The sequence below is a fragment of the Hyaena hyaena genome, unplaced genomic scaffold (genome assembly GCF_003009895.1).
Source record: "Hyaena hyaena isolate Hyena2069 unplaced genomic scaffold, ASM300989v1 scaffold_729, whole genome shotgun sequence".
Classification (NCBI taxonomy): Eukaryota; Metazoa; Chordata; class Mammalia; order Carnivora; family Hyaenidae; genus Hyaena; species Hyaena hyaena.
This window is the reverse complement of record NW_024081361.1, coordinates 423,552-448,872: the sequence shown is the minus strand read 5'-3', so window position 1 is coordinate 448,872 and position 25,321 is coordinate 423,552. Positions and strand designations below refer to the sequence as shown.

At 46.2% G+C, this 25,321-nt stretch overlaps 1 protein-coding gene across 3 annotated transcripts in view; it reads right to left on the bottom strand.

Annotated features, from left to right (window-relative positions):
- NRP2 (neuropilin 2) overlaps window positions 1-25,321 on the bottom strand; it is a 117,394-nt gene that overhangs the window by 5,148 nt on the left and 86,925 nt on the right. Inside the window, exon 16 of one of the 3 annotated variants that reach the window (XM_039218007.1) lies at window positions 706-756. In XM_039218007.1, coding sequence (XP_039073938.1) covers window positions 706-756 — 51 coding nt within the window. Of the gene's footprint in view, window positions 1-705; window positions 757-13,333; window positions 14,453-16,493; window positions 16,857-25,321 lie in introns of those variants that run through there. The other 2 variants (XM_039218009.1, XM_039218008.1) reach the window with 2 other exon arrangements.

Genomic DNA, 25,321 nt, shown 5'->3' with positions numbered 1-25,321 from the left:
TGTTCTTTGAGAGGAACTGTGGTGTTCTCTCTCGGAGATCAACTCTGGCACTCAGAGAAGCCCAGAGAGACGTGTGCTGCTCTGAGTCGAGGGGAGAAATTATATCTCCATGTTTGCTCAGCGGTCATCCAGTCAGGGCTCTCGCTTCATCCTCTTGAAGCATGTGTATTTGAAGTGGGAGATAGAACTTGAACTAAATACAAGATGGGCATTGTAGAAAAGAAACCTAAATCTGGCAATGAGCCCCAACTTGCAGTCTTGGATAGTGTGAGAAAGGCTCCCCTGAAGCCAGGGAACAGGAAACCACAGAAAGCCTAGGAGAATATTCACATTTATACTCATTTACTCAGGTCCTTTTTGGGAAGAGGTCAATGGGTTCAAGCAGCACCACATATAGAAGCGCCTCGCTTTTACTTCTAAAGGGTTTATCCGATTCAAAGTTCATCAATGTCAAAAGTTGCCTGAAGTAGGGGACCTGTTTCAGATTAGGCAGAAGGAACTCAATAAACTTTCTAAATTTCGAAATTTGACCTTGACAAAGCAATTGATGGTTTCTCCATTTCTCTCTCTGGATTCTTTTCCCTTATACTTTTGACTGGTAGTTCTAAATTCTGGCCTTCTAATACCCTAGGCATTATTTTTGTTGACGTATTTATAACCAAACTTGAATTTCATGATTATCTGCTAAATCATAGCAATACTCACCATCAATTTCATCTTCATAGCCCTCTCTTCCGTGTATTTCTGGAATGTCCACTGTAATGAAAAAGAAAACAAACAAATCAGGTTATAACAAATTCTATTGCCATAGCTAACAGGCAGAGATGCAGCCTTTCTGAGAATGACTCCCCAGTACAGTGGGGAGCTAAAGAATCACATCTGCTTCTAGATCATTTAGTAAGTACATTACTGGATACTTTCCCCTTCAAATGATTTGTCTTTATTTCCAACAGCAACCAGAAGAACAGACACAAAAAAGGTCTTTAGCTCTAAGTAAATCCTTACTTGTGTCTTGGTAATGACTGTAGTTCATTGCCATTATAGGTCTGCATTTATCCAAGGCAATTTGGATGGCATGCCCACCATCAGTTGCTCATACTGTGATGTTTATTTAGTGTAACTGACGCTCCTCACATGCATGCTTCTAAGTAGACATATACTATAAGGGCCCTTCTCCTCTGGATTTCAAGTAAACACATGGTAGTTTAACAAAGTCACATTTCATCATTGTGTGTTTTAATGTAGAAGTAGAACTGGAAAGAATGTCATAATGGCTCTCCACCTCCACGTATCTGTGCTGGTATCTCTTGTCTTTCCTTCTCAGTTTACTTTTCCATTGGCTTTCTTTATGGCTTAGAATAGGTCAAACGTGGGCATCCAATCTGACTAGCCCAGGCTTGAAAAGAGCTAGGTTAATTTACTGTGAATTTTCTCCAGTATAATCGCTGTCTATCTTTTCCTTTTTTATGATAAGTTTTATGATAATTTTTGGGGGGATGTGGGAAAGACAGTCCATTCACTATGCTGTCCATCTTCTAGAAATCAGAGCCAATGAAAATTACCTGTCTAAAATGGTAAAACATCAAAAATGAGAACCAAATATGTGGTGATTTATCATTTCTTTGTTTCTCACAGGTTAATTATGTCTGCCCTGGCTGTCAGCTCAAGATGGCATCGGCAAGTGTATGGACCCCTTAGGAGTTTTACTGAACCCCAAGTCAGGTGAACAACCTTGAGGTCAGCACTATAAACTGATACCTAAAAATCCAGGTCTAAATCAAAACCCAAATCCCAAATAGCTAATACTGTCAAACAAGAGGAAAAAAAAGAACTTAACACCGGCCTGAACTTTCCCTCATCAGCACACTCAGGGAAGACCTACTTGACCATGACATGAACTGAGGATTGATCTATCACTGCCACCCTTGAAATTCAGTCTTTTCCTGGAGGCAGTGATTTTAATCATGTTAGACAGAAGTCTTCCTCATTTCTGGCCAAAGTGCTAAAGCACATTTTGACATCCCCCCCCCCCCCCCCCCCAGTCATTAGTAAGGGAGGCAACAAAACAACTTGCCAGGACCCCACCTGAAAGGATCAATGACATGTGGCACTGATTTGCCATAAATCCAGCCTGTTTCTGGCATATTTCTAGCACAGCAACTGGCACCTGCAGGTCACGCCAGCCTCCCCATCTCAGTGCCCATCCCCTGCATTATTCTCCAGGCCCCTATAATGCAGGCTGTTTCCCTGGAATGAAGATGTGAATATGAATCAACAAGAGGCAGGTGGTGTCTGTCATAGGGATCAAACTGAGCTTGTGAAAGTCAATCTGGAGATTTTGTTTTAACCTTATGAAAAAATAAACAAACAAACATCGAAGAGAAGCATCACATTTCCATCCATTAATTGTTTTGATGGGATGCTCATATGTCTTAACACCTTCATGGTTAAGAGATGCAGAACATTGGATAAGAATATGCAAATCAGCCTAATACAAAAACTTTGGGGCTCTTGCCAGTGACTTTTGGGCCAAATCCTGTTCTTGCTTTTAGGGATTTGGTCTCTGCCAAGGATGTGACAGATTCTTGGAGGTTAGAATGCCATTTTGCTCCATCTCACCCCCTCAGGGAAGAATTCTTAGGACTCTATTGATCATGGCTAGAAGGGGGTGGATGTGGCATTGATCTTAAAGGAAAAAGGGTAAAAGGATGGTAATGAGTATGAGAACATTTTGCCCTGGGAGATCACAGCCTCTTGTCTCTGGAGGTGGAAGAATGGATGAGATGACCTCCCAAGAACTGGTCCATTTCTTTCTTTCTTTTTTTTTTTAATGTTTTTTTTATTTATTTGTAGGAGAGAGAGAGACAGCGTGAGCAGGGGAGAGTCAGAGAGAGAGGGAGTCACAGACTGAAACAGGCTCCAGGCTCCGAGCTGGCAGTCAGCACAGAGCCCGACGCGGAGCTCGAACCCACGAACCGCGAGATCATGACCTAAGCGAAAGTCGGATGCCCAACCGACTAAGCCACCCAGGCGCCCCAGAACTGGTCCATTTCTAAGGTTCTATGTAATTGATTGCTCAGATGTGCCGAGATTTCTGCACCTGGTGAATCAAAGGCTACTTAAGGTGAAGAACAACACTCTAGGGGCTTGACTTGGCTTTTTGTGTAATCACTGCTCCCAGGAGTTGGGGTGAGTGGGAAGGGTCAACAAAAGGGTAAGTTAATCAACATTTCCAAAAGTGCATCTGTTCATCAAGCCTTAAGGAAAGAATGGCACACCAGGGAAAACCCAAATAAAGAGAACATTTATACAAAAAAAGCAATTTACTTTGATAGTAATTTTCTCTAGCCCTCCTGCTAATATTCTTGATATCTGTGAGTAAGAGCTTTCTTTCTCAAAAGCCCCATTGTCCCTCATGGGCCACTTTCCTTTTCTGTTAAGCCCAATAGGTAAACCTCAGCTTGTTTCCTCAGGATGCTGGTAGGAAGGAGTGTGGCTCTCCCACCAGGTCCCTAAAGTTCCAGAAAGAAGAGGCAAGGGTAGAGAGGAGGGAGAAATGATGAGCTCAGAAATGATGAGGTAGCACCTCCCTGGATAGCAAAAGATAGCACAAGCATGTAGGGGATCATGGACTTGGAATTAAATTGAATTTCTCTTTTTTTGTAATGAGGACAAACTTGGAGAGGACCTTCTAGGACCCTGGTTTAGTTGGTGGGCGTGTCTATGATTGGTGGACGGACAAGGGGGAGTGGAATGGGCCACACCTCTAGGATAACACAGATCTGGAAAGGATCTTACCACCCACATGACTTCCACTTTCACCTTTGTGCTCATATGACCCTACTTCCTCTGAGACCCTGTATGGACTCAATCTCAGCCAGTTTGACCCCAAAGCCTGAATTCTGACTCTCTGTACTGTGTGAGGGCCAGAGGTAACCTCCCACCTCCACCCAGGTCTGCCCTCAAGTTCTCTGGGTATAGGAAAGACACTGCAACCACCACCATATAATTACTACCTTATTCTAACAGTGAAAAAGGGCTTGCCTTGTCTTGGATCCAAGATGGCTGGATATACCCTCTCTGGCTGTTTGCCTGTCTCACTCTCCAACCACTTTGATGGGAACTCAGGAGGACTTCTCATGACTGTGAAAATATGATCTGAAATTTGAAGCTCACATTTTCCGTGATAGGCGTTACTCAGAGGGGGAAGGCTGATTTACTTGTTCATCCAAGGGTAGTCTTCATTAACCAACCAGTCAACCAATCATCATTTATTAAAGAAGTTTACAAAGTGCCCAGGAACCACACTGAGGATTTTGAAAAATGAAGACAGATGGGACCAGGTGTCTACAATCAAGGCCCTTCAGCATGGCTGGGAAACAAAGACTTGTCCATGACAAAACAGCATTAAAAGAATGTGGGGGCTTGTAGAGGGGACTCCAAGGGCTGCTGGCATCCAGGGTAGGGACTGGGGATGTGAGGCCAGGCCACTGCCAGGAAGGAAAACATTTGCAGGGGGAGGAGGGTGCTTTCAAAGAGAGGCTGTGGCATGGTGGCAGTTGGCGAGTTCAAGCTCCTTTATCCATTTGATGGATAGGAATGGCTTTAAACATGGCACCTGAGCCTTTTTACTCATATTTTTATCTTCTCCATCAAGGAATTCAAAAGAGATTGCCATGCCTGGCCACATATCTTCCACCTGGATTCCCCTACATGAGAGTCGGGTCTCTGCTCCTCTCCTCCACCAGCTGCTGTGGGAACCAGCACACTAAGAGCAAGAAGTCAACTCATGAAGGACCAGAACAGAGTTTAATAGAGTTTAAATAATCAAGGGAGCACAGCAGCCACTACTTAAAAACCAAACAAATAACCCAGTTCAATAAAACCTGGTCATTTTCATACTGTCATCAAAGCATCAGGCTACAAAGTCCTGTCTCCTCAGGAGTCCCTTCCCTTAGCACCATCAAGAGGTGGGTGAGGTACACAGTGAGGAGTGATTTAGGGTTTTAGCCCATCTCTTATAATCCGATTTTTTCAGGGCAAGAGGCCCATAGTGGCTAGTTATCAAAACACTGATTGTTCCAGAACTCCTTCCATCCAACAAGAGTCATATTTTCAAGTGTCCTTGTCAGTAAATTGCAACACTGTGGCATAAAAGGTTAATGGCCATAGCAGCCATAAACTGAACCTACTCTAAGGAGAGATGTTTTTCCCTGTGGGGTCTGGAACACTGCCTGGTGGACCACACAAGCTATGCAGGAGAAACACCCCGAGACACTCAACCTGCAGCTGGGGAATTCCCCACTGAGTATGATTTAGGTCTCAAACAGGAAAGTTCTCTCCCAGCCTTGGCTTCCATTCTCTCCTTCCCCACCTTATAGGCACGTGCGTGTGCGCGCACGCACACACACACACGCACACACGCACACACACACACACACACACTTTATCTTCCTCTTTCCCTCATTTTCTTCCAGTTTTTTTCTCTTAAATTAATATCCTTTGGTGTTAGACTGCTCTTCTGCAATGACTCTTAGAAGAGCTTCGACTTTCCCTTTCACCACTACTGCTATGCTGTGGTCTACCATGAGTGGATCAGCGTGGACATTGTTCTGTTTGCTTTCTGCATCAATAAAAGGAACTCCACAAGATTGCTGGGGAAGTGAAAAGCCTGCCCCAAACCACTGGCTACTTTCAGATAAATCATTTAGGACAGTCCATTCCTGGTTTATTTGCATGGAGATCACTTCAGGACACTGAAATACACTGCTTTTCTTGGAAGAGTCCCTTCCATGCCACCTTCAAGCAGTGGAGTAAGAAGCCTGGTTGAAGCTGATGACAAATTTGTGAGCCAGAGTGTGTAGCAGAGACCCTCTAGGAACCATGTAGTGCAGCTCTGCTCTCTCTCTGAAGGGAAGGAGCATGGCATTTGGAGGAGTGCTGCACTGGGAACAGGCTGCCTACTTCTCGTCTGAGCTCCACTATCCACTGCGGGTATGAGAACCTGGATGTGTCATTGACCCTCTGAGTCTCAGTTTGCTCCCCCGAAATTAAACACTCATGTTCTTCCCTGCTCTAGTATTCTATGTCCAGTGGGAAGAAAATGAGAAAGGCCTGAGGGCCCTTCTGATGAGGGCACTCTCAAGAGGCTGCTGGTTGAAGGAGACAAGGTGACTCCCACAGAAAAGAACCCCACGCTGCTCACTACCCCAGTCTTCACTCTAGGTTTCTCTTCTCCTGTGTTGTTGCTCCCTGAAGGCAGCCATCTTAAGGTATGTGTGGAAAGAGGAGACCATGAAAAAGACATGTGAAGGGAAGCTATGAGGTCCCATGTTTCCAATACTTGCCCATTTGCCTTAGAAACCAGCCCTGCTAACTGGCCATCGAAAAAGTAAGTGGGAAAATTGTGCCCCAAATTTTAAGTTTCCACCTCAACTGGAGCCAGACTGATAAAACCAGCCTTAACATGGCCACTTAACCCACCAAACTGCAATCAGCCTTCAAAGCAAGGATTGAACAGTCTCTTACACACAGAAAATCATTGAAATCATTCATTTCCACAGGTACAGGTGTCATCGTTTCTACTTTAAAGAGAATGAAATTGAAGAAGAGGGTAGAAAAATGCAGTAAGTCATTGAACAAATCAGTGGTGAAGCAAGTAAGCCACATTTTCGACAACTTGTTTGGGGCCGTGATTTATGTGGGATAAGCTCTTGGCTACTTAGAACCCTTGCTGAATTTGATTCCAAGTTCTCAAAATCCCTGAGCCAGCTAAATCACTGGACTCTTCAGATGGGAGTGGTCTTTAGAAAATTCTCTCAGCCATTTCGTTTTGATCCCAGCAGGAAATGTAACACTGGGACTGAAATAAATGAGAAATAATGAAGGACTAGGAGATATTTCTTGGCCTTTCACAGTATTTAATTCAGTTTAACATTTAGTATCAGCTGAAGGTCCCCCCTCCCCACCACACTTAATTTCCCTAATTCAGTTTGTTCATCCCCAGTTGCTACAGGAGCCAAAAGTTCAGATGTTGATGAAAGCTCTGCCAAGCTCCTCCATTAGAGAGTCAGGGTACTCGAGAGCCATTCATCCCTTGCTGGGTTTGGCTTGAGTTTAGAAACACCACCAGAAGATCCTTTATCATGCGTTTTTATCTCTTGGGCTTATATCCAAATATATCCAAAGTCATGGAAAAAATATTTTTTGGAGTTTTCAAATGGTTTCGAGCTGGAAAACACGGGGGTTTGGTTTGAGATATCTGGAGTCTGACCTTGAATTTAGCTATTATTTCCTATTATTTTTAGTTGTATAGCTAGGTAAAAACACTAAAAAGGATTGGAAATATTAACTGCAAATGAGAAAGCTGTGAGATGAACTAGCAGTATTTTCAAGTGTGGACGCAGATGAGCAGCTGAGGCCAGAATGGCTCCACTGAGCCCCAACAACGGTGTGAGAATAAGAAGAATGCAACCAGAGAAATATTTAGCTATAAAGATGGGATTCACAATTGTGCAGGTTGGAAAAACCCAGCAACAAAACTTCCAGAGATGGAAGAACTTTCTGGAATCTCTCCTCCACCCTAGGTCTCTGAAAAATCAGAGATATTCTTCATAACTTTAAGTGGACATGTCAACAAGAAGAAATAGACTCTTCTTTTGTTGGCTACCTTCTCAGAGTAGAAAGGTGAGAAAACCCTAAACTTTCAGGGAAATTCTTATATTTTCACATTTCAGAGAGCTCCCTCAGTGGGCTTTGACATTTCTTCTCTCCTCCAATCCTGATAGGAAGCGTGCATACTGGGAACACCACTCAGGTGGAGTAGTTTCCTACAACCTAGGGCGAAAGAATGGCGTCAGAGAAGCAAAACTGCATTCGCTTCCAATGTGAAAAAGAGATGTCCTGTTAATACGTCCCCTCGTATTTTGTAAGTCCCTGAAAAAATGTCCTAAGCGTCCCACCAAGTAAGTTTGCTATACTTAAAAGGCGGGCTCTTCTTCAGAACATAAGAATGAACAACACTGTGGTAAGAGGTTAGGGCTTCCGAAAAGGCACTTCTCTCTCTCCACTCAAGAGGTGATTTCCCCCAGGAGCTTGCTGGTATCCCAGGACTGTAATTATAACATAAGAGAATAATTTGGTCTCCAGTAAGAACACGACTACTTGGAAGTAACCAACTGAGCTTTTGTTTGAGGGAATCTGCCCCACACTTTTCTGGGAAAGAGTTTGGTGAAGGGGGGCAGGCAGAGAAAGTATGAGAATGACAGAGGAGAGGGGAAGGGGCCACAAGGAGACAGGGATGGTGCAGAAAGGGGAGGCTGGAGGCTGAAGACGAACAATATCTGGCACAAAGGCAGAGGGATGGAGACAGGTCCTCCTTGGGGAAAAGGAGGGGATGGCAGCCCTATTGGGAATTGCAGAGCGAGACGGATGACGGTGTTGTGGGTCTGGACTGCCTATGAACACTATTATTGAGCTTACACTCTTGGTCTGCAGTTGGCCGAGGCTAATGAGGTACTCTGGGAGCTGCTTTTTACCATCCATGTCAGCCCCTGTCTAGGCCCTAATGCCTATCATCCTGCCTTAGTGCCAGCTATTGGAACTGCCCAGGAGGAAGTCCACATGGGTCCCCTTCTCCCATCCCCTAGGTGGCAGTAAGGAAACACAAAGGGACGGAATGGTTCTTTAACAGGCTGTGCTAAAATGCAGCCTCAATAACTAGCGAGCTGACTGAGAATAGGACCTCGGTCAAGGCCACCTCCAGCTCAAAGCTTTCTCTACACCGCCATCATTACTGGAGCTGGCTGCTCTCTAGCAAGTCAGAGAACTCTAGTCCGGGCGCCGTGTTAATGAGGCCTGCTCCCCGACAAAGAACACACTACTGCTGAAAGCCATGACGTGGTATAGTACCGTTCCAGTTCTGGATCAGAGCCCTTGCTTAGGGGCACGCTAGCTAATGATCTTTAAAGAGTTCAATTTTGCACAATTACACATAGAAGACGAAACATGGCTTGTGTGTGTATGTTGGTGTGTTTGCAGTGATGTATTCTAGCTCATCCATATGTCATGCTCATGCTTTCTTTCTTGAGCCACCCCGAATTATCTACCTGGACCTCATGCTCAAGAGGCAGAAGTCCTGGATTTTTGGCAGGTCAGAGAAAAAAGCCCATAAAGCCCATAAATGGCTGTAGACACTGTCCATTATGCTTAGAGTCCACGTCCCAAGAGCTCTTTGTCTCAGTGCACAGTAGAAATCAGGGTAGCACTCTTGGAAGAAAAGGTGTTTTGAACAAATAGGCCCCTTGGCTTCTCTTCCACTCACCACTCCTTGCTGGAGCCACTTGGGGCTTAGCAGCTTTGCCTACGCACACAAACCTCCCACTAGAAAATGACCTCGCCTCCTGGTGACTTTCCTCGGGTCACAGCAGCCCTGGACCTCCTCAAAAGCTGGACACCACCTTTTGGCCTGGAAAGCCTGCTCCACTGTGAGGCCGATATGGGGGCTTTGGTCCTAAGGCCTCAAGGACTGGAGAGTTACTGTTGGCATGTGGGCCTACTTGCGGCCGCTGGAATATTTTCGTCTGCAGCACAATACAGTGCACTGACCTTAAAGGATGTTTTTTACATGAATTTTTTAATAGGAAACATAAATAAATAACAGCAAGGCACAGCACAGTCATTCTTTGAAGAAACCAAGTGGAACTCATTAATCATGGAGAACAGGGCTCTGCCTACAGAACCCAGCGATGGAATTAACCCGTGCCACAGCTGCCACAGTGAGCTGGTGAGCTGCCACTTACACTCAGGCCACATTCTCCACAGATTGACAGTTAGGAAAAAAAAAAAGGTCTTTGCAATTAAAATTCCCTTCAGCTAAACTATCCAAAGTCTTCTCCTGCAAGCACTCCACCCACTTCAGGAAGGAGAGATAGTCCCAGAGATTAAGTGGCCTATGCAGATGTGGGAGGGGACAGAATCCCAGGATGTCCACTAGTTTGTGACTCTCTCAAATGGGGACAGCTTTACTGTGAAAGGTTAACCTCAGCCATTGGAAGCATCAGTTAAGACGAAAACAGGCACACCATTGGCTGATTAATTCTATAGCAGAGAAACACGTGCACAAAGACGCAACTTCAAAGATGTCCATCGCAGTATTGTTTATAATAGAAAAAAAAATTAGACACAACCTGAGTGCCCACCGGTAGGGGAGCAGTTAGTAAACTAGGGTACCATATGGAAAGCTATACGCGAGCTTGGGGCAATCTGGCAGTGCGTGCTGAAGTATTGTCGAGAGTCTGTGAAACGAAAAGGACAAAGTTGTCCAACAAAGGAGCAAATGCTGTGACACCACTTATGCAGAACAAAACCGAACCCCAGCCAGCCAGACCACATAACTGGACACAAACATACAGGTTTGTAAAGGTCTAAAACAAGGCCCGGACATATATACCTCAAGCTGTGTCTAGTGACTACTCCCTTCGGGGGAAGAGGGTGGGACAGGTTAGCAATGAAATGGACATCTGCTTCTGCTCTATGATTTACACGTTTCCAGGATGTAGTTGTGTATGACTTTTACGTTAAATAAAAAAAAAAAAAAAAAGAGCGAGAGAAACACCCAGCCAGTTATCATCCTAAAATTTTCCCAACAACTTCTTTCAGGATCACTAGCCACTCTGGTCTAAGCCTCCCAAACAAGATATTTCCCTCTGCAATGCCCAGTGTGCCGCTAGCATGTCAGGTGCTGATTTCCCAAATAGTCTTTCCTACTTCTTGGTGCAATGCCTGTGGGCATTTAGTCTTTTTGGGCTCTTGGAGGTCAGTGATAGCAAAGCCTAAGAACAACTACTTTACCCAGAAGAGAGTAGAATGATTCTGGGTCTTCTGCCCACTGGGCTGTGGGGGGAGGGAAGAATGGTTTCTGCTGGTTACCCCCAACCACCGAGATTCTCCATTGCATCATACTAGGCTAAGAGGGATTTTGTTCTTTGGCGATTCTCCACATCTTTTATCTCTACAGCCCTTAGGTCTGGGGCCAGACAGAACTCCTCCACACAGTTACTGCAAGTGAATTCTGGCTGAGGCATGTGGCCTGATGCCTTTTAAGGCTGCAGGTTTCTGGTTATATCTAACCTTTAGACATACTCCAGTGCACTTGATCTACATCAGGCTTAATTAAGTCCTACACTATTCCTAGCTTTTAATTTATTTATATAAGGCAACTCTTTTCCCTGCTGATTGTAAGACCATCAGCTGGTGTTCCTCTCTCCCCTCCTTTTCCTCTGGTTGGATTGGTTTTGTGTTTTCTTTGGGCCATCACTGAAGGGGATGAAAGGCAAATGATAGCTGGGAGAGCCCCAGTGTTGTGCACAATTAAAGAGAGAAAGCAAGCCGCACCTACAGTTTGGCTCAGATGTGTAGCCCACAGCACGGACAAATCAAAACTTAAAAATGAAGCTCTTTTCATCGAAGATTACAGAAAGGCCACAATGTTTGTGCAAAACAACTGCAAAGCCAGTGAAGAGGGGTGATGGGCACAAATGCCGTGCCGTAGCAGACTGGCTGGGCTTGGGTTACCTGGTCTAGGAGGGCAGTGTCTTGCTTCAACAGCAAGAACACACATTTAAACCATCATAAAGGGCCAGGTGGGAGCCAAAGAAGACATACTGGGCCTTGACATCTGGTATTTATGATCCATGGAAACACAGTGTCGGTAACATTTACGCTTGGGCTCGGTCTGAAATACCACACTGATAACAGTGCCACATTTGATGCCTAAGATTAGAGTCCTAACAGTCTTTGCCCTTTTTGGGGAAGAGAGAATGCTTCCAGAATAAGCCCTGGGACCAGAACCAAAGCAGGAAGAGCAATGATGAAATTCTCAACGGTGGCTCCAAAAACAGTAACGCTAATGAACCATAAGTGATGGCTGGTTTAATTTAGTCTGGCAAATCTGGCCCCAGGCCAGCTCAGGGAAGTGTTGACTGAGCCTGGGTCTTTGCCTAAAATAAGTACTTCTGAGAGGCTTTCATGTTATCCTTTACTAATGGGAACAAATGGCTTTAAGGAAAGCCAAAGATCATTTAGACAAAATGGGTAATTATGCTTGTCGTTAGAGGAACAAACAATGCTCTCTAATCATGGGCATTCTACTCTATTCTCCAGCAGAAGACAGTGACATCTACACTGAGCCATGTGCACTAACAGAGTTTCCTGGAAGATCTGAAAAGCAAAGGCCTGTTTCCTTTTAGCACCCCTTGGGCAGGTTTTACGGATGTAAAAAGTATTCCTTCCTGGATCTGGGTTTAGAGGGGAAAAGTAGGACTCTGGCGGAAACTGGGTCTTCTGGACATGTTCCTTTTCTTAGAGACTTTAAGGATGGTTCTCAGACCCCTGAGGAAGTCTTCTGGGCTATGGAATGCTCTGAATACACCCCAGGAAAGGCGGGGGGCAGGTGGAAAATCCTTCCACGCCTTCTTCTTGGCTACTACTTCTCTGGGAGGTTGTATTGTCTACATTTCCCCACCCATCCCCCACTGATAGAAATATTTTATAAAACTATTCACTAACGATGCAAACAGGAGAACCTAAGAAAAACACATGTCAACAAGATCTGGCTGTTTGGGCAAGTTTCCCCAAGCCCCTCTCAAAGTTTTTATGGAATGTTCCTTTTATACACTGTTGTATCCAGACAGTTCCAGGTACATAGTCATCATATAATGATCTTCATTACTTGCTCCAGAATGAAGTCTGGAATTTTCTGGAGCCTTGAATATGCCGTAAGGTCCCATTTTGTCTGGGAAAGTACTCATAAACTAGACAGCAGTGTCCCCCTGGAAGAAATAGTTTGGTAGGCGAGGGGTCTGATGTCGCCGCTTCTTCTCCAAAGGAAGCTATCTGTCTCCGTGGGGCCGAGTACATGATTCAACTCCACTGGTCCCATTCCCCCTGGGGGCCCATGAAAGCAGAGTCCAATCTCCAGGGATTTGTCATCAAGAGAAATTTTGTGGAATCACACTGAGCAATTTAGCACTTAGCAACTTCTGCAAAATCCCACACCAATCATAAAAGTTGGCTCAGCTGCACAAATTGGATAAAACTCCTAACAAGCAGTAATAAAAATAAAAGAAGAAAAAACTGGCATTCAGCCTCAAGAAGAAAACCCACCTACCTACCTCCCACAGCAATGCCCTGTAGCTCAGAAAGCGCTAGTCAAACTTCGGAAACATCCATTTGTTCAAAGCCTACGTTTCAACTTTGTTCTCACAGGCAAATCGGAAAAAAAAAAAAAACCCAGATGTTTGTATAAAAATATCATCATTTTATTACATTCCACACAATACATTTTCAAATAGTTTCCAATGTCCACAAGTTATTTTGACACACAGGCAACTGAGCAATGCAAGAGATGTCACAGTTATAGGAAGAGGGACTAAGAATAGGAAGTAAAAATCTTTACGTGTTCCTGTTTTGCTGTTGTTCTTTGGTAATTGTCGATTATTTAGGTGCTTGCCTGCTATTTTTAGTTTCAAGACAAGGTCTTTTTAAAGACGGGGTATCAACGTCAGAAACATTACTGGATTTCCTATCCTATTCTGGTTTTAATCTCAAAAATGTGGTATGAGGGAAGAGACAATTTCACTTTATTTTCAGGGTCCTGTTTTATCAATGGCAATGCTATGATTTTTTAAAAAATTTTCTTGCCTTCACCAGCAATTAGGGGATAGCAATCATTAGAGTAATATCAAGGAAGGGATTTTTTTTTTTTTTAAACCCCAGAGATACGGGTTTCCCTCCTGGAGCTGTTACTATGAAACCTCTACTAAGGCAAAAACTTTACCAGCCCGAGCTAGACCTTGAGTTCATTCATTCATTCATTTATATTTTAATAGTTGCTATCACCTTTTTGTCTTCTGAGAAGCAACTCTAAACACATGCATGCATGCATTCACCTGTCCAGTCTATCTTTCTTAGAAGAGAGTGATCCTTCCCTCCCTCCATGAAATACAGAATTTTGCTTTCTAAAGCTGCAAAGCATGATTTTGTCAAAGAGCTGCCCTTTTCGCATGGTACCTGGTAATACTACGAAAGTGGCTGGGCCAGAGAAAGAGAGAGAGAGAGAGAGAGAGAGAGAGGAGAAAGTGTGACATCCCCAGATGCAGTGCTCATGGGATTCACAAAGATTTGAGCAGTCTCATATTCTCAACTATGGCGTGTACATAAAGATGATGCCACATGGGGCACCAGATAAAGACACAGCAAATGCACAAAGTTGTTGTCATCTTCTTGTAAAGAAGGGAAATCCTCAAGGGTATAGAGTAACTCAGACAGTTGCTACACTGGCTGGGTTTTCCAGGTGTAATTTCCCGACACCACGCCTCCACGGGGTGCCTACAGGGATGTCAATCATTCCGAGGGAATGCCTGGCCCCAAGTGCACAGCTGGATGTGGACACCTGAGATAAAAAGCCCGTAGTGACTGGCATGGAATTCATCACACGGTATGTTGGGCTTGCGCCCCTCCTCCCTCTCCCAGCCTTTTTTCCATCTTCAGCTGGGGTAGGACACTTGAAATCTCAAGGTAGCTCATGCTCTAGCCTTTCATCTTTTCTTTTCTTGGCAGAGCTGCTGTGGTTGAGAAGAGTAGCTCTTTGAAATAGAATAAGAGTGGGAGAGCACCTTTCTTTCAGAAGGATGAAACGAACCAGATGCGAAAGTGAGTGTGTGCTGGAGGGGCCTGTGAGTATATTCTGAAAGAATGCTAAAAGTCTCTCTCTCCCAAGCAGCCAAAAAAAATTAATATTTTGTTCTCAGAAGGTACCTGGAGGCTTTTAGCCCAGGCAACCATCTTTGGAGAGAATCTCACGCTTCCCCAGTGTATTCCTAGCAGGAAGCTGAGAAACCAACACCCCTAAGGCTGAGCCCCAAGTCACCGAGCATCTCGTTAAAATACACGTTTTCTATCAATGAAATTGACTTCATTATTGAATCCATCCTTTGTACAATATCATTAGGCAACTTATCGCCAACGTCCCTCTCCCTGTGTTGCTTAGAGAGGACACGTGGGCAACAACAGATTTATCTTCATTATACCCACTCCCGATGCAGCAACATCTGGAAACGCCAGGCCAGCCTAAGACGGTGTATTTGCCAGATGCTACAGATGCTTTAAGGGGTAGCATTTTAAGGGTTGGCAATTGACACTTTAATAAAAATGATAACTTTTTAATATTCTCATAAGATTTAAATAAGTCAGTTGGACAGTCTTAACGGTTTTAGTGGCTATAGAGTCAGGCACACATTAACACCATGAAAGGAAAGCAAATGATCCCTTCCCCCCACACTTTACGAATGCTATTACAATGACCAATATAACACCAAAGAATACAGTTTTTAAGCTTCTTACTCAACTCCATCCCAAGTTGGGCACAATAAACCCCCAAGGGAGGAGACTTTGAAAAGACCCCACCTCAGTCCTTCCTTCTCCGCCTTTCTCTCCTCCACTCCTTGCTCCCAGCTTAAACAGGCTACTATTTTTCCTAAACCAGTCTCAGATTTGTTATTCTTTATGACTTACTCCAAGATTGGACTCAACTGATAAAAGCTACACATTCATTACGAACTTCTCTTTCATAAGGCAACATGAGACAGATTTGCTTCAGGGCTGGAAGGAGAGATGGTTCTGCACGCACCCAATGGCTGCCATCTTGCTACTTCAAGGACTCCAGGAGACGTGACAAGGGATCACGTCTGAGTGCGCTGGGGGAACTTTCCTCTTGGGTCGGGTGGATCGGGAATGGGATAGGGGTGGGAGGGGCCATACTTCATTTCATATGGCCTCGGGTTGTTTAGGTACCCGGAGATGACAACGGTAGCCAACAGAAAGCCAGCCAGAGCTAGATAAGGCAACAAAAAGCTTCAATCTCTTCTCCAAGTAAACAAAACTAGTACAGTATATTATTTTCTCATAGAATGTACCCCCGGAGAAGTAACACAAGAGTTAAAGGGGGTCTTCTCTGAACACACCCACACACACACACCACCCCCCACAATGAACCAGTCTCTCTGTCACGTCCACACACACGCGCCCCGCCCCCCCCACAGAGCTATTCACACACAAATATATATACTATGTACAAACACACAGATCCAGGTTCCTCTCCCATCTCCTGGCAGACTGCCCACCGAGAGGAGGTATGGGATAAGGCAAGGGGAAGAAACAGGGAACCAGTCTCTGAAAGAAAACCAGCTGAGCCTTCAGTTGTGAAGTGCTGAGGGGTGTATCTCTTCTCATATTCCAAGATGCAGCATTAGAGTTGGGGGTGGTTGGTTTGGAATCAATAAAAGGAAAAACACACACACACACAGAACCCAAGGACAATGGTCAGGATGAATAAAAGCACACAGGGTTTGGGCCGAGAGAGAGAGAGAGAGAGAGAGAAAGAGAGAGAGAGAGGAGAGAGAGAGGGATGTCTGAGAGTCCACACAGAGACTAGGTGAGGAGAAAAAAGTGCAAAATCGAGGCAACGTGTCTGAAGTCTTTCTCGTTTGTTTTGGGTGCTGTCCTTTGCTTCGGCCCTCAGCAGTGCGAGCCGCGGTCTTGCTCTAGTTTAATGGTTAGGGTGGGCTCCACCGCCAGAGGGGCCCCGTTGGTGTAGTGGGAAGTTTTGTAGGTGATGGAGTGATCGGTCTTCTTGGCCGCATAGCGGAACCGGTGGTAGTGGAGCACCAGAGCCAGCGCGACGGAGACCAGCACCAGCACAGCGCCCCCGGCGGCCATTACGTAATACCAGTAGGCTGGGATGGGCTGCACGGGCACCGTGTCCACTGTGGGCTCGGTCCCTGGTAGGAGGGTGCCCCCTGGTGGAGAGACACAGAAGAGTGTTGCTAGGCTGAGAGCATGCAGACTACTCAAAAAATTAATTAAAAAAAAAAAAAAGAAAAACACATACATGCTTTGGAGTGGTTAGGGAAGGGGACAGGGGGATAAGATGGTACTGAGTACTTCGCTCGTGACAAGCAATCTTAAATGATTGACATTATTCCCTACTCGCAACCTTATGAGATAGATACTGTCGGACCCATTTCACAAATGGAAGTTTACACGGAGGCTCAGAGACGTTAAATGACAGTGGTTATACAGCATTACAAGGCTTGCTTTCTTTTCTTTCTTTCTTTCTTTCTTTCTTTCTTTCTTTCTTTCTTTCTTTCTTTCTTTCTTTCTTTCTTTCTTTCTTTCTTTCTTTCTTTTCTTTCCTTCCTTCCTTCCTTCCTTCCTTCCTTCCTTCCTTCTTTCCTTCCTTCTTTCCTTCTTTCCTTCTTTCTTTCTTTCCTCCCTCCCTCCCTTCCTTCCTTCCTTCCTTCTTTCCTTCCTTCTTTCCTTCTTTCCTTCTTTCTTTCTTTCCTCCCTCCCTCCCTTCCTTCCTTCCTTCCTTCCTTTCTCTTTCCATTAAACCACAGTTACTCTACCATAGGCAGAATCGTTAAGATTCACACACATACATACACTCACAGATGCGCACAATTACGTAAATAATGCTGGAATGACTTCTGGGATTCCGGCAGGCAGATTCTCTGAAGGGGTGGAAATACAGTATTTGGTCCGGTTGGCCAGCATTCTTAAACAATGTATTAATTAGGCTGGCTAGACTTAAAGGTGAATTCCACTCTGGCTTGCCCAGGCTTCTGTGCCCATCGAAATCAGCCTGGTCTTGTCTAAACAGGTCAGTTATCACTATCAAGCCATGACGAACGCACCTTCTTCTTCTTCTTTTTTTTTTAATTGAATGGAGTATTTTAAGAGCTGATTGGGAAGACGTTGCAACAAAAAAAATGTGGGCACACATGATAGTGGGTATGTTGAGAGAGAGAGTGAGTAAGTGAGAGCCAAGGGAGGGAGATCATTCTTAATCTCGGAAAAGACAGAGGAGGGAAGAGAAGCTAGCAGAGGATTTCGAAGGCAACCACATTCACTGGCCGGCCTCTGGTTGCCATGGAGATGATATAGCAGATTTAAGCCCAGGGAAACTCTGGGGAAAGGCTGGCTAGAGTCCCACTTGATGCAAAACGGTGCTACAACTTGATTCTCCCAAAGATTTACATCAGATGAGAATCTGGCCCAGAATGGGACTCGGAGCTTTGGAGGTTGCCCAAACCAGACGTGATCTTGACTTCTGAAAAATGATGTATGCTTAACCTATGAAAGCTTACATCCCTAGCTGCTTACATCAAGTGGTGGTGGCCAGAAAGATGTGTCCTCTCTATCCCTGGGATCCCCCAGGGGACCCACGGCTGGCAGGGGCCACTACCTTGTTCATCCATCCTTGGTCCTACACCGTGGCTGTATCTATACTCAAGAGGCAGCCAGGGTGCATTTAGATTTTCATGCCTCCCCGACGAGACTGGGAGCCCCTCAAGTGGAAGAGCTCCCTCTCCTGTTGATGTCTACCTCAGGGAATGGACAAAGAAGGCACTCCATGAATGCTTATGACCTAAAGAGTTTCTCAGGTGAAGCCTTGTGTCTGTGGGTCAGTGTTGGCCAACTCCTCAGCCTGAACACCACGCCGCCTCTCTTTCATTTAGGGGAATAGCTGAGGGGTGGGTCAGACCTTCTGATGTTGTCTCAGAAGTGGGAGAAAAATGAGAGCGTTTTTTTCTGGGACTATCTTCTAGAGCCTGCCCACCTGTCCAGCTTTTCATCACTGGTTCCTCTAGTTTTAGGGATTCCCTTCCGCTAAAGTGCAGGGTTTGTTGGTGCCTCTCAGGCCATCAGGAGGGCGCAGTATTGGACAAGTTTTGATAAGGATGTGTCACACGGCATATATATACACTGGCAGCCACGTCTATGGCCCCGCCATCCCCGATCTACCTTGTCTTCTTCATTACCACCTACTCTAGTTTTCTTTATTCCTAAAGCACTTCTATCTTTTAATAATTTCATTTCTGTAGCTGAGAAAGCTCTTTATCTTCCTCTCCGCCTCCTCCTCCCTTTCCCTCTCTCTCTCTCTGTCAATCTTTGTGACCATATTGAAGATTATGCATAGAAACAGAAAGAGAAAGCAAGGCACTGAAAACGGCTCCTGGAAATGGCCAGCTTTCGAGTCACAGTGAACTGGTGTCAACTCATTATTCAGGTCACTAAGAGTATCTGCTGCCTGGCAACCATCCTGCCATTGGATTTTCATGTGGGCTCAGAAGAATGCACGAGAAACAACAAAGTGTATGGGGACGGGCCGAAGTTCTCCAGTGCCAACCCCCTCTTCCCAAAGGGCATCCTTGGGTTTGCCTCTGATTTCGATTTGGCACCGCAGTGAGAGCCCTCCTCTAATGAGAAGAAGGCAGGTGATACACCCACAGGGATTCACTCCCCACCTGAAGCACCTGGCCTTACCACAAAGGGAGAAGCAGAAATTTTTGTCAAGCAAAGAATGGTCTCAACCGCCCGTGTTCCTTCCAAATCACATAGTGTCAGTTCAAAGGCTTGCTTTCCTTCCGTCAAAATGCTGTTTTTCAACATTAAAAAAAAGCCCCCCAGGGCTCAGACTGCTAGGGCTGGGCCTTAATGTTGCTCCTGAAGCATTTCTTGTGAGAGACAACATTGGGGCACGGTGGGGGGGGGGGTCTCAGGGGACCCCAGAGGAAGGGGAAATCACAGCACATGGACACGTTCAGAGTCACAGCAAGACCTCTGGTCTCAGAGCCCTGCTCTGCTTTGGAAGACATAGTCCACTTTAGGTATGAGACTCCTTCCTCTTTCCTCCAGTGCTCCCCTCCCCCAAGTATTCAACATGAAGAAAGTATTCATGACAAAGGCCATCTTATGGACAATGACGGACAGTACATTAGCTCCTTAAACGTTTTCCTTGGACATTTGTTTTTTAGAAACAAGAAAGCATGCTATGTGAGTTTGTGCTTTTAATGTTAAGGGAGTTAGAAAAGAGAAGGTCCATCTATCAATTCTTCTCTCATTCCCCACATGGAATTTTGGGTGACCCACAGTTGGGGCCAGAGTTTCTCAGAACATTCTCCAGCTAAGGAGACTTAACTCCCACGGGCAGGTGGATTGCTGGTTTGGAATCTGGCTTTGTAGCAGCCTTCAGGGGCTATATACTGAGGCTCTGGTTTGCCAGACAGAGAAAAGAAAGGTGATAGATCAATAGGGGTTACGTGCCCTTCCAAAGCGTCTTCCCAGACAAGAGCAGGAATCCAATGGATGTCAGAGGGATGGATGGGTGGATGGATGGATGGATGGGTGGATGGATGGATGGATGGATGGATGGATGGATGAACAAATGGGTGGGAGAATGCATCTGAAACAGCATCGAGATTCCCTGGAAAACATTAACAACCCACTGGTACTTCACATAATAGTTATTCTTGGAAAGTCCTAGCGATTTTGCTGACTCATACTGTGCCTCTTAGGTGAAAAGTTGCACAAAAGGTGGCCCCTTCAGACAGATGTCACCTGCACCAGGTGCCCAAGTTGGTGAGTGGCTCTACTTTGGCCCCAATTTTTTTTTTTAATGTTTATTTTTCTGAGAGACAGAGAGAGACAGAATGTGAGCCAGGGAAGGGCAGAGAGAGAGGGAGACACAGAATGTGAAGGAGGCTCCAGGCTCTGTGCTGTTAGCACAGAGTACAACGCCGAGCTTGAATTCACGAACCATGAGATCATGACCTGAGCCAAAGTCGGACATTTAACAGACTGAGCCACCCAGGTGCCTCTATTTTGGCTCCACAAATCCCCTCAGTCATATGGGGTGACTGGGCCATTGCTTTGTAACAAAGGAGCCTGGGCTGGTTCCGCAATATGGGAGAAAGAGGGTGGATAAGACTTCAGCCTTGTCCAGAGCTGGTAATGTGCTGGACCTGAATGTTTCTTTTGATTGCCCTAACTTCTGTCACTTACTCACATTCCCCACCCCCACCATTTTTTTTTTTTTTTTACCCAATTGGAAAATGCCTTCAACTCTTGAACTATTTTTCTTTAATTACCATCCTCTAATTCTCCACAAAGTTTTCTCATTGTGTGAGATAATGAGAACCAGATATTTAAATAGTCAATAATTCCAAGTGTATTTGGAAGGCTGAGCAGGCTTCCATCTGTAAAAGTTCTGAGCCCCCTGGAGAAAGTGGCAATGCAAAGGCATAAGAATTTGAATTCTGACAAACAATAAATTCTAAGAAGCAATGCACAGCAGGAGACCGTAGGTAGGACTCCTTCCCTTCCTCCTGCGCACACAGGGGTAATGAGTTAATAAACCACTGGGAAACGTGGCCATAACACCGGCTGCATGAGTGCCCACTTTCCATGTGAAGGGTATTAGGCGACAGGCTCCTCATGAATCACCTTCTTTGTTCTTCATGAGCCTCGGATGGGAGACCTGAGAATCTGAGAGGGGAAGTGGTTTCCTCCCGGTTTTACCTGGAGGAAAATCGAGGAAAAGTGCAGAGCGGCACATAGCAAAACCCTAGTGATGGCTCAGAGCCCTCAGGGGAACCGCATGCCGCTGGGAAGTAGCAGGGTCAGGACCAGAAGCACGTGCGCCGAACCCCCAGCCTGTGCCAGAACCCAGGGGTCAGAGGACCACTCTGGCCCGCTGCCTAGTTGTGTCCATTCTGGAACACAGCCACCCTCCTCACATATCGCTTACGGCTGCTTCTGTGCTGCCACAGCAGAGCTGAGGACTTGCGACACAGCCTTATAAATCCCAACGTGCTTACTATCTGTCCTTTTCCAGAAGAAGCATGCAGACCCCTGTTCTAACCAAGCTAGGATGGGACAGGAAGTCATCCTCTCTTTCTGCCTCCAGCTTCCGTCTGAACCTGTCTGAGGACTATCTCAGTCAAGTTCTCTCTGAACCACTGTGTAGAGAAAGCATGTCCTACAGCCAAGTTTATCAAACGTGCTCTGGGCCTGGATGAGTGACCCAGGTTCCCCAAAGAAACGCCTGGAAAGACACTGGTGGTGAGTCACCTCTCCCGGAAGCAGGGAACAAGGCTCACTGCAAGCAAGACCTGGCGTGGGGGTAAGGAGACTTGGCCCGTGTGCCGGCTCCCTTCCGCACAGGTTGGAAACGAGGTGCTGGTGAAGGAGTGTTTCAGATAAAAAGGCTTGTTGAGTTTGTGAGATTAAAGAAACAAGCAAAAAAGGCTGGCTCCTCTGGAGAAGTTTACAGAAGATAGTAGAAGAATGTGGCCACGTCCCCTGACCTGTTTGGAAGAAGAATGCAAAAGCACAACACCTCCCTGAGAAACGACCCTTCAATTTGCCGAACAGGCAGCGTCTAGAGGGGCCTTGGAAGGGTGCCGGTGGGCTCTGGGCTCGCCGAAGCTCCCTGAGCCCCCGCCTCTCCCCCAAGTGCCCCTGAATTTGGGGCTGTGCCTGGCTGCGGTTTCGGACACCTCTCTCTGGTGGCGCTCTCTTCCTGGAGAGAGGAAAAGTCGGCGAGAAAGATTTCCTTCTCCCCTTAGAGAAGCTGACGCGGGCAGCTGTTGTGAGGACCCGCGGGCTGGCGAGGAGGGGCGCGTCGGGCCTCTGTGACGGGAGAGGCAGCTTGCACAAGCCAACCTCACAAAGAATGCCTCAGTGTCCCCTTCGGCGAGCTGTGGCCGCCAAGCAGCTACGCGGGTTACACACATTCCATCTCCAGGCTGCCTCGCTCAGCAACACCTAGCCTCCGTCCGGCAGCCGGAGACGCCAGGGCAGGGGGCCAAGGAGCGGGCCTTGCACGCCGCGGCCGCCCGTCTGGAGCCCCGCAGGGGGTAGGACTGCTTCTTGCCTCTCGGCCATGTAACCCTCCCCGCCTCCTGGAAGTGCTTCTGGGAGAGAGGAGCCCAAGGGGAGAGGGCACTGGAGGCCAGCCTCGGATCCTGCATCCAAGGACAGTGCGGCGATGCTACACTGACGGCCACTGCCTCTGGGAGACAGCCAGCGGGGGGTGGGGGTGGGGATAAAAAAGGAGAGGTGGTGGGAATTGGTGGAGACCGACTAGCTGGCACCAAATGAACGGAACTTAAAACCCAAGGCACAGCCCGGCCAGCTCTGTCACTACACCAGGATGGGTCTCTCTTAAGACTGCTCCCCTCTGTGCCCAGGAGACTGACCGAGATGTTCCATGTTCTCCTGCTTGTACCTGGATGAAAAGTGAGCAGGGCTGCAGAAAGCGAAACCCTAGTGAAGCCCACGGCTCTCAGCACTGGTCTAAACACCCAAGTTCACAGCCATTAATACGAGGCACTTTTAGCATCCATCAGTGGTAGACACGGGGCTTCTGAATCCTTTACTGTAACAACCACCTTCTCTGAGAGCCGCCCCCCCCCCCCCCCCCCCCCCCGTCCCCCCACGTGCCTGGGATTTCCACAGCTCTCTGTCGGGTAGGACACCAGACCCAGACTCTGCTCCTGAGTTGTTCAAAGTCCCCAACCTCGGACATGAACAAAACCTCTCGTGTCTACCGTGAGCTCCTAAAAATAACTACTCGGTCAACAACTACAGAGCTCTAATCATGGGCCCTCCATGTTTTTACTGGCTTCTTTATTTTTATTCTTTTTTCTTTTATTGAAAAAAGAAAGTATCGGTTAAGAGGAAATAATCCATCACCTTAATTATACCACTTTTCGGTTCTTTTTTTTTTCTTTTCCTTTATACAGTTTTTCATTTGTTAAAGCTCACATTCTAGAAAAAGATACATGACGGCACTGTGTTTATAGCCGATGCTTAAGAAAAAAAAATACAAGAAAGGAAGAAAGAAATGCACACCCGGGCTACATTGTTTAAAATGTGACTCATAACAACAACAAAAGTCTTTTTACAAATCACATGACAAGGCAGCTTATTCATGTTCTCCTCTCCTTGTTTCTTCTCTCTATGCCTTCTCTCGCTTTCTATGGCTTGTTTCTCTTCATTACTGACTCACACCCTGGTTTACAATCAAAGTATACACACGAAGCAGAAAACACAAGGTGATTGTAATAAAAAAATGTTTCATGGCGAGAAATGAGTAAGAGGCAGAAAAATGAAAGACACTTGCAAGTATAAAAGATCAAGAGTACCGAACAAGACCCAGCCCAGTGGTCACTTTCATTGCGTTTCCTTAAAGATTTACCTAGCCCACACTGGGCTCTCCCAAAGAGTGAGATTTCGCCTGTCCCATGGTTAATTTATAATGGAAAAGAAAAATAACCCAGAGTCAAAAAAACACGCTAACAATGTAACCATCTACAGTTATTAGTGTTGAACCACCAACTCTCTGCATCCTGCCTGCCCAAACCTGACTTCTCTTTGTTCCCCTTTTTGAGTGAAAAGGCTGACTTAATTCCAGGACACCCAGGTCCCCACCAGGGCCACCGGTGCCCTGACCAGGAGAGGAACGGTGTACCAGTCATGAGGTTAGACAGGGCAGATGGTCCTCTTCTCCCCCGTGGAAGGCTTTGCTTGAGTCAAACCAGACTTGCATGCTGAGGCCAGAGGGGTCTCCGCCCAAAAGAGGACTGGCCCTGCGTTCAGCTAGCTACCGACTCAGAGTTCCACATACACCACTTGAGATAGAAAGTGTCCATTTTCAATTCCACTCCTGTTCTTGATTATGTTCCTTGGCCCAGTCTCTGCCCCTCAAGACTCAGTTTCCTTCTTCCAAAGAGCTTGTTACCTCCAGAGACAACAGCCATGGGCCAATGCACACCACCTGCGCACTGCTCAACCCCCCCCTCCCCCGCCCCCCGCTCCGGATCAGCCCATCGAGAGAGTGCTGGAGATGCTTACCTTCAAGTCACTAAGCTCTGTGTTTATTTTGGCTAAATGAGCACTGCAGCTCCGATGATATTTTATTTATATATTTTTTACAAGAGAACATGACTGGACTGTAAAGCCTCACGGTAAACACAACCTCAAGGAAGCACATGTGCCCCGGTTTGTTTATTCTCTTACAGAAGCAGAGCATTTAGCCCCCGTACTTGTCAGTCATGGACCCAGACACGCGCCCTCACTCACAACCATGTCCGTGGCCATTGCTGTGAGCCTAGAGCCAGCCTTCCCGGGAGCTTTGGGTCTTAATCAGCAGGTTTCGCTTCCCCAACACAAACATTACCTTGGGTCCTAGAGGTTAGAACTTGAATTCAACTGCGATCCAAGTGATTCAGTTCAGATCTCAGCTTCCCTCCCAATGCTCAGATCCGCATTCACATAAATCTCACACCCATAGAGAACCAGCACATGCACATGAATGCTCTCCACACTTTAAATGTGCAGCAGGGAGTGGGGGTCCCGTTCGGGAGGAAGCAAGGGCGAGAAAGAAAGAAATTGTATTCTGCGTCCGTCTGTCATA